The sequence below is a fragment of the Schistocerca piceifrons genome, chromosome 8 (assembly GCF_021461385.2).
Source record: "Schistocerca piceifrons isolate TAMUIC-IGC-003096 chromosome 8, iqSchPice1.1, whole genome shotgun sequence".
NCBI classification, from domain to species: Eukaryota; Metazoa; Arthropoda; class Insecta; order Orthoptera; family Acrididae; genus Schistocerca; species Schistocerca piceifrons.
Window position 1 is genome coordinate 38,975,685 of NC_060145.1, and position 10,408 is coordinate 38,986,092.

At 41.4% G+C, this 10,408-nt stretch overlaps 1 protein-coding gene across 2 annotated transcripts in view; it reads right to left on the reverse strand.

Moving 5' to 3' along the window:
* Positions 1-4,092, reverse strand: part of LOC124711154 — a 145,465-nt gene extending 141,373 nt beyond the window's left edge. For both annotated transcript variants that reach the window (XM_047241060.1, XM_047241059.1), the window contains exon 1: positions 3,976-4,092. In XM_047241060.1, coding sequence (XP_047097016.1) covers positions 3,976-4,002 — 27 coding nt within the window. In that variant the 5' untranslated portion in view covers positions 4,003-4,092. The remainder of the gene's footprint in view (positions 1-3,975) is intronic.
* Positions 4,093-10,408: the final 6,316 nt, after the last annotated feature.

A 10,408-nucleotide genomic window follows, 5' to 3' on the forward strand; every position in this document is an offset into this window, starting at 1 on the left:
GTTGCTGGTAGATCTACTACCCAAGGAAGGCACCGATCCACGAATTACTTCTGATGGTGCGTTGCGTATAACACATTAACAATCGAGCGAACTGTTATTTGAAAGGTAAAACATCGGTAGTAAAGTGGTACATACAGAATACAGTACAGAGAAACGCAGTCTGTGATAGTATGAGGGAGCGATAAGTTATGTATAAATCGTAGAGAAACTAGGTTGAAGTAATAAGAATCGAATGTCATGTGTAGGAGGCAGTAACTGAGAAAAGAGTTAGACTGGGTTGTAGCATATCCCCCACGTTATTGTCTGTACCTAAGGCAAGCATTACAGGACAAAAAGAAAAATTAGGGAAAGTGATTAAAGTTTATCAAGCAGAAATAAAAATTGTAACGTTTGCGATGACATTGATTCTATCGGAGACTACAAACCACTTGGAAGACCACTTTAATGGAATACACAGTGTATCGAAAATGATTATGAACATCTTCAAAAGCAAACAATAGTAAAGGAGATTAGTCGAATTAAGTCGTGTGATGCTGAAGCAAGTAGATTAGGAAATGCAACGTTAAAGTTAGTAAACTCGTTTTGCTAGATGGGCATCAAGTGACGTTGGCGGAGTTAAAAAGGATATAATGAGTTAGCTATAGCAAGAGGAGTATTTCTCAAAAAGATACATTTATCAATTTTGAGAATAAATTTAAGTGTTGGGAACTCTGTTCTAAAAATGTTTCTCTGGTGTGGAGCATTATATGATAGTGGAGTGGACAATAAACAGTACAGAAAAGAAGAAAATAGAAGATTTTTAAATGTATTGTTACAGAAGAATATTGAATATTATATGACTAGATCGGATAATTAATGAAGTGATACTGAATCGGATTGGAGAGAAATCACTTCACTGCACAATTTGACTCAAAAATGAGATAGGGCATTTCTGAGGCATCAAGGAATCTTTACTTAAGTAACGGAGGAAAGTCTGAGTGACCGTAAAACTGTGGGGGTAGAGCAATACTTCAATAGACGAATTAGGTACAAATGGATGTAGGATGAAGTAGTCATGGAGAGATGCCGAGACTTGCACACGATAGATTAGTGTAAAGGGTAGCACCAAAGCAGTCTTCGTACTGAAAACCGCAACAAGTTACAAGAAATAAAACAAGGTGCAGCACATCGAATTCTCTGAAATTAGATGAATGCAGGGAAGGAAGGAAGATTAGGATTTAACATCCAGTCACCACTGAGATCATTAGAGACGGAGCTTAAGTTCGGATTGTTTCAAAAATGAGGAAGGATATCGGCTGTGACGTTTCCATTTGCCTGGCGTGACAGATGAATGCAGTCTATGTGAATGCAATGATTTTAAAATGATAACGGAGAAGACCGTTGACAAATAATGAACTAGTGCTGTAATTACTATATTGTGACAATATACTCTGCTGCCAAATACTGTGCTCCACTGTGACCTAATAGTTTTACCTGTGAAAAAAATCGATGTTCAACTAAATACTGCAATGAGGACAGTAACACGTTGCTTCAGATCTACCCCTCATCATTAGTTACCACCTTTAAGCTACACTCCGCGACCCAGAGCTTCGAAGACAGAATACCCTTCTCCAGGAATACGAAAAATTAATTAAAATTCCTCAGATCCTAATCCACTCTAACGTTCCTGCAATTAAAATGAGCCGATTAAAATCCAGGCAATCATCTGTCATGTTGGCAGGATCGCTGAAAGCAGTGGATTTCAAATTCAGCAGCAAGTGGAATCATATTGCCCAAGAGGAATACCAGTCCCTCATAAGATCTGGTAAAAGACAAACCGGCATGAAATTACAGCGACGTGCTTGGAAAACAGTTAATAGGAAGAGGAAAGGTTTCTTCTTCCTATGAGTGTGACAGTGGCAATGAACATCAGAACGTCAAACACATTGTAACAAAATAATGAAATAATAAGCAACCAGTTGCATAAAAGAAATTAATTTCACTACCGGTTTCGGCTACTTAGTAAACTTGGTGCACTTAGTGCCTTCGTAGGCATAACCTTCTGAAGAACGGCACTAAGGGTGTAACGTCCCCTTTGGAAAATTATGAATGAAAGACTGTGCTGGTAAAACTCTTACGTTATCTGATTTTCAAACAGCTGAGCAAAACTCAACGTACTGAAACAGTTTTCTCTTTACTTATTCTGGTCATCACTAAACTGACACACAATATTTTTAGCGGAAAGCAATCTGACTTTCAATAATCCCTACAAAAGAATGGCTCTGACTAACAGTAACCAATACCTTTCATGAATCACTTACCTCACAAAAATCTTCGTTACTCGAACTACAGCAATACAGCGAGCGCCAATACTGCCAGCTAAATAAAAGGTTCTAACTACTGAAGGCACTAAGTACTGATAGGCATAGTGAGCAAAACATTTTGATAGAGAACAAACAATGTATTTACCTTAATAATGTTGAAAAGTCATCATATATATATATATATCAATTCATGACATCCATCTTTACAAATTTCCACTTTCTGGCGGACACACGTCCAGATCGTCCGTTCTCAAAACTCTGGAATCTCTTTCCCCACATCCACCACTGCTGGCGGCTTACTTCAAACTGCACAACGCTACGCGCTGTTCACATCCAACTGCCCAACACTACAATAGCGAATATTCCAACAATGAGTCCAACCAGCCACAGACTGCACACAGTACAGTCAGTGATTTTCATACAGAGCGCTACGTGGCGTTACCAACATAAAAACCTAAACAGCCTACTTAATAGGGCCCGAAGTCGGTAAAGAAATTAAATTTCCTTTATGAAACTGGTTACTTATTATTTAACTGTATAGGTTGCTGAAGATGCATAAAATACCGAACATTGTAACAAGCTTTAGCGGAGACCTTAGCGCGAAAAATCTAGAAGATTTCTTTGTAATTACAGAGGCAGCTCTTGTATGGATTGAAAATTTAGATATTAATTTGTACATTTAGTCATTTAGGTAAGTTTATTTTGTAAAATTATGCAATTCATGTATGTATGTTGCAGTTCAGTTTGTATTCCCATACGCAAAATACATGTGGCAAAAATTTGTTAATGGATATGCTCGGATGACCTAATAGTTAAAGTGGCTGCTCACGAAGAGCAGGAAATTTGAGTTCGAGTCCTGATCTGGCACAGATTTTCAATTCGCACAACATAACGATTAAAACACGCAGTGCGAGTAGAGAACGCATGGACCAGTTCCTCATTTGTGTGGGCATAGCGTCTTTAGTTGCTTTGCAAGTACCGAAGACCTGTAGTTGGGATGCCAGGACGATGGACCGGAAAGAGTTGACGTATCGGAAACTGAAGGCCACCACAACGACGCGAGGCCCACGTGGTCTCCGGCTGTTAAACACACAGACTCGAGGCCGCGTAATGCTGCTCCTTTCACCTTCGGTTTCACCTTCACCTTGGCCGCGACTGCTAACAGGTTACTGAGCCACACACCGCCGGCACGGTGATTACTCGGAAATTGCGGTTCCGAAAATGGTCGCAGCGGCATCCAGAGCTGAGCGGCAAGAGTTACGACCCCGCTGGAACGCCGACTGTGATGAGGCGTTCTTGTTCGGCGGCTCCGTAACAGGACCGCTACACACTAACGCCACGATAAAGCTTCGTACCTTGTCTGTCGTCCCTCTCCTCGTACTCCGTCCCCCAGTAACTGCAATTTCAGTGAAAATGGCACGCTAGCTGCGTTCCAAGACTAGAGACAACATTTCGTCCCCCATTAAAGAACACCAAGAATTTGCTACGGTGGCTCAGAAAGAGACATACTGCAGAAACAATCGGCTGGCTTACTACAAAAGGAGATGTCCACGCGCGTCGGACTGCCTTGCAAAATAGGACACTGCGGACCGAGGACTAGGGGAAGCAGGCAGACAACAGAGGACGTACGAAAGCGTGCCGCTGTGGCGGGAGAGCTTTGTCTCCAACTGACCTGCCAGAGAAGCGTCGTCGCCGCCATGGTGTGTGTAGCGCGCTGGACCGTCGTAAGAACTTGCTGAAGGCGTGCAGACTTGAGCACGCGGACCGCGCCTCCTTAAAAGACGGCCTGCGCCGGCGATCCCAGCGCCGCGTACAGGGCGCCGCCGGGAACTGCTGTGACGGTTGCTACTCTGCGTGAATCAGCTCATTTGCACCGCAGTCAACATCACATGTTTGGTTCCCAGCTGCCCCAAGTTTTCGTGTCCGACGGTGTGTAATTATTCCTCCTTTCTATATAATTCTGTAGCTCTCAATTCGTTTGAGCAATCAATCATTCATGATAGGAAACACAGCCACAGCTCAGTCACTCAAAATAATTCTGAAATTTTACTTGTTAGAATGAAATCAGGCGATGATTCTTCTTCTCTTCAGGCTCGTGCTTTGCGGCAGTCTCCTAATCTGTACAAATAAAATGCCTCGTAATTTTGGGAGCGTTGTATATTCAGTCGGGAAACCTCATATCAAGCGGATATTTGGCTTTGATGAAGTTTAACCTTCCGAAGAAGTAATGGGGCTCTTGGATTATTAAATGCAGGTTCGTATCCAGTCTTTCGGAAGTTCCCTCCTGATTAACAACTACGCAATATATCGATAAATATCATTAATTCTCAAATTTCAAATACACACCTTTTACTTGAAGGAGCAATCTATATATATTTCCTTTTAATCGTACAGTTCGTATCAGTTATCTTCTGTGATAAATCTCAATAATCAGATTACAGTTCTTCCAAACCAAGCTCAGGCTAATCGGCACGAAGACAATCTCGGAGGCTCCCTTTCTTTTTTTTTCTTTTTTAACAACCACCAGAGAGAGTACTACAAAGAATACTTATACGCTCATGGCATAGCTATTGTATGAACTACTTTTCGCATGGATTCTGCGAGTATGAAGATAGAAAATTAGTAAACGTCATTCAAGGGTAGAATTGTATCAGAATAATTCATCAAATATAAAGAGATATTACAGGTGCTTTTAATAGCCCCCCCCCCCTGGTTTCTGTTACATATCTGTCCTTTCGCTTTTCTTTTTTTTTCCCCCGACCTTGTGGGAAGCTTCCTTTCACAACACTATGCAGATTCCCTCTACGTTCTTCCCACTACCACGCGAATTTGAGTAATGTCGGTATAATGCTTCGTTCTCACACACTGAGCAATGTCAAGCCCGAGTTTAATTCATAACATTGGTTTTACGAGAAACTCGTAGCTGTCGTACGTGTACTCAGAACCACACTGTTTTGTTGCCGAAGCAGTACTGTTGTTTCAAATGGTTCAAATGGCTCTGAGCACTATGGGACTTAACATCTGTGGTCATCAGTCCCCTAGAACTTAGAACTACTTAAAGCTAACTAACCTAAGGACATCACGCACATCCATGCCCGAGGCAGGATTCGAACCTGCGACCGTAGCAGTCGCGCCTAGAACCGCTTGGCCACCGCGGTCGGCACTGTTGCTTCACTTATGTAAGATGTTACTATTTAATCCATACTTGACTCCAGAATTCGCTGCTATGGCTTTGGTTAATCGTATTGTAGTATTTTCTAATTTTGTCTTGTGAAAGCTTACCTGCAAAGCTATTAATAAATCATTGCAAGGTTTAATGTTCCTAACCGTGCTGCATAATCTACTATGTCAAATTTAGCATTTGACACGGAGAATAAACCGGCATCACACCTCTTGTCTGGTCAAACAAACATGAAGTTATTCTGAGGTCAGAAGGACTGAGGTGATTTGGACGGAATAATCTACTCCATGCAAAACGGCGAAGATTCCCAAGTCATTGCTTAACTCGCGCTTTTCTCAAATGACAGCCTGATAGCCCTGAATATAGGCAATCTGGTGCATGTGATATTTCTTGGCTCAGTACCATACCAAAGATTATGTTAATGAAAGAACGATCATATGAATAGAAAAGAGTTTATCAATGCATTCAGTATTTCTTGGCAACGAGGGCAAACATGTTATCTTGAATGAGATGACCTGTAGGTACACTGAAGCGTCAAACTGTAACATTTCTAACGTTTTGTATTTTTTCATATAGGCTAAGCTTGAAAATGGTCTAAGACCGAAACTAGCACTGTGCAAAATAAAAGCCAACTGAATGCTTTTACCATGAACTTCAACGATTATTTAGCAGCTGATTTTCCCCACGTATATGCATATATATCACGACACTGCAGAAGTAACTTCAGGTGTTCTCCAGGTAGGTGCGTTAGGGCACTTGCTATTCATGTTATGTATGTATGCCCTAATAACAACCTCAGGCTTTCTTTCGGCGAAGCAATTGTCCTTAATGAAGTACTAGGTGAAGAAAGCTAGATAAATGTCCAGTGAGATGTAGATAACTTTTCAAAGTGTCGCGGAGACTGGTAACTTACATGGTATCTTCTGCCTACGATATCCATGAGTCGCAGTTGAAATCAGTCAACTCAAATACCCATATGTAATAATCTGTGAGGATATTAAATGAAATGATTACATAGTCGGAAGCAGCTGACAGATTTCGATTTCTTGGTAGGATACTGGGGAAATACAGCGAGTATACAAAGCAGATTTCTTACAAAATACTCGTGCGACGTATCCTAGAAAATTGTTCAAGTCTATGGGACCCATACCAAATAGGAGCAACGGGGATTGAAAAAATACAAGGAAGGGCAGCATGAATGGTGACATCTTGTTTGACTGACTCGAGAAAAAGCTGGAAAACTCTGTCAGTAGACACTTGAAAACAGAGGTAAACTATCCGACGAAAATCTACTTAGAAAGTTCCAAGAACCAATATTAAGTCAGGATACTAAGGCTATACTTAAGCGCTCTTCCTGTCGGTCCCTTAGGAAGCATAAAGACAATTTTATACTTACTACAGCGCACACAAACATTTAAACATTCTTCCCGCTATCCATACGCTAATGAAACTTGAAGAAAGTCTAAAATGTGGAACAAAGGGAAGTATCCTCTGCCACGCACCTCTCGGTGTTTTGCAGAGTATGGACGTAGATCTAGATGTGGTACATGTATATGTATGTGTGTGTCCAGGAAAAATCATACGATAAGCAACGGATACTAATTGCTTTTTGCTTCAGTATACTTAATATAGAATTTAAACCTTAAGTACCATGCACTACCAATGGACTCTTCTGTGTAACTCCCTATCGGGTGGCAAGCTGCACATGCCAGAACTCGGGCATTGTCGTGTTTTATTGAATATTTTTTTACTCCATGGTGGGGAAGGCTGAATCTTCTAAGCAACGTCTTTTACGTGAGACATATATGGGTTTTCAAGAACGACTCAGTGAAATCTCAGGCGAATTATTTCGAGATATTTATTGATTGCGACATTAATTCGGAGCACTAAAGTCAATGTTATGAAAATGTGGCTCCTGATGACGATTGAAAAAAACTTACTTCTTCGGTACGTGTAGAAGTTTTCGATGAAGAAAAAGGCAGCCGCCAACTAATGTAAGAACAGATACAGCATCACCTTGCAGCTGCCTGAACTGCGACTAATGCCGAAAAGTCTCCCAGAAAACCTTCTCTTTGAGAGGTATGGACTCTGTTCTTTACCTAAGAACGAACAGTTTGAAAACTAGCAATATGTACTTTTTGCACTCCTCGCATGAATAGGTAAACAAGATACCCGTGGCAACGGTGTAGTGTTCTGTTTTGTTTGGTGTGTTCCAGGATAGTTTGCGTGAAATGCATTCAGGCAGAATGCGATTAAAATATGATCATCGCCTTGTAAAAATATGTAATTACATTCTCCTTACATTTCTAAGTTAAGGTGTGGTAATGTTTCTCCCTTCATAGAATTACGGAGCGCAATAGTTTCTCTCCGTCGAAGCTATGAGTAATAAGCTCAAAATCAGTTTCTTACACAATTTCTCACAACTGCACTGCCTTTCTCTCTACAGTTATGTTGCGAATCTGAATCTGCCTGACAATAAGCTGTGAGTGAGTAGAGAGATACATTTTAATGATACATAAAGTAAAAATATACTGTAAATTTAGCGGTGTTTTATTTATACAGTTGTTTTAGTCGTATATTGCTTTAAAAAATTCCAGTTTTCACAAAATCTGCTCCCAAGAAGTAAAATGAACAACAGAAATCATGAAAATGTTGTCAACAAAACAGTTGTCTTTTCTGTTGTTGTTGTTGTGGTCTTCAGTCCTGAGAATGGTTTGATGCAGCTCTCCATGCTACTCTATCCTGTGCAAGCTTCTTCATCTCCCAGTACTTACTGCAACCTACATCCTTCTGAATCTGTTTAGTGTATTCACCTCTTGGTCTCCCTCTACGATTTTTACCCTCCACGCTTCCCTCCAATACTAAATTGGTGATCCCTTGATGCCTCAGAACATGTCCTACCAACCGATCCCTTCTACTAATCAAGTTGTGCCACAAACTTCTCTTCTCCCCAATCCTATTCAATACCTCCTCATTAGTTATGTGATCTACCCATATAATTTTCAGCATTCTTCTGTAGCACCACATTTCGAAATCTTCTATTCTCTTCTTGTCCAAACAAGTTATCGTCCATGTTTCACTTCCATACATGACTACGCTCCATACGAATACTTTAAGAAACGACTTCCTGACACTTCAATCTATACTCGATGTTAACAAATTCCTCTTCTTCAGAAACGCTTTCCTTGCCATTGCCAGTCTACATTTTATATCCTCTCTACTTCGACAATCATCAGTTATTTTACTCCCCAAATAGCAAAACTCCTTTACTACTTTAACTGTCTCATTTCCTAATCTAATTCCCTCAGCATCACCTGACTTAATTCGACTACATTCCATTATCCTCGTTTTGCTTTGTTGTTGTATTTTCTATAGAAAATAAAAAGTCGTGTAATCAGTAATCGTGTTCCTCTGATCGTACATAACAGTTAATAACAGTTAAGATACAGAAAGTGAAATGACTGAAACATGCGCGAAACAAACGAAAAAGATAGGGTTAGCAAAGGAGAAGAACGACTCTTGTAACAACTGATGTATACCTTGATATTTTTTACTGACAACATAACCCGGTGCGTTGTTCTCGACGGCGAGTGTTCATGAGAGACAAGGGTGTCGTCTAAAGAGACCTTGTGAACTGTGATATGGCCGCTCTTGTTCTCTACATACATAAATGATCTGACAGACAGGGTGAGCTGTAACTTGCAGCTGTTTGCTGATGGTGCTGTGGGGTACGGGAAGGTGTCGCCGTTGAGTGACTGTAAGAGGGTACAAGATGACGCAGACAAAATCTCTAGTTGTTCTGATAAATGTCAACTAGTCTAAATGTAGTAAAATGAAAGTTAATGTAGATGAGTATAAAACAATACTGTAATGTTCGAATGCAGCATTAGAAGTCGGCTACATGAGGCAACAACGACGATCGATTAAATACACTACTGGCGATTAAAATTGCAACACCGTCAAGATGACGTGCTACAGACGCGAAATTTAACCGACAGGAAGTAGACACTGTGATATTCAAATAATTAGCTTCTCAGAACATTCACACAAGGTTGACGCCAGTGGCGACACCTACAACGTGCTGACATAGGAAAAGTTTCCAACCGATTTCTCATACACAAACAGCAGTTGACCGGCGTTGCCTGGTAAAACGTTGTTGTGATGCGTCGTGTAAGGAGGAGAAATGCGTACCATCACGTTTCCGACTTTGATAAAGGTCGGGTTGCAACCTATCGCGATTGCGGTTTGTCGTATCACGACATTTCTGCTCGCGTTGGTCGATATACAGTGACTGTAAAGCAGAATATGGAGTCGGTGGGTTCAGCAGGGTAATACGGAACGCCGTGCTGGATCCCAACGGCCTCGTATCACTAGCAGTCGTAATGACAGGCATCTTATCTGCATGGCTGTAACGGATCGTGCAGCCACGTCTAGATCCCTAAGTTAACAAATGGGGACATTTGTAACACAACAACCAACTGCACGAACAGTTCGACGACGTATGCAGCATCATGGACTATCAGTCCGGAGACCATAGCTGTGGTTATCCTTGACGCTGTATCACAGACAGGAGCGCCTGCGATGGTGTACTCAAAGACGGACCTCGGTGCTCGAATGGCAAATGGTAATTTTTTCGGATGAATCCAGGTTCTGTTTACAGCATCATGACGGTCGCATCCGTGTTTGGCGACATCGCGGTGAACGCACATTGGAAGCGTGTATTCGTCATCGCCATACTGGCGTATCAGCCGGCGTGATGGTATGGGGTGCCATTGGTTACACGTCTCCGTCGCCTCTTGTTCGTATTGACGGCACTTTGAACAGTGGACGTTACATCTCAGATGTGTTGCGACCCGTGGCTCTACCCTTCATTCGATCCCTGCGAAACCCTACATTTCAGCAGGATAATGCACGACTGCATGTT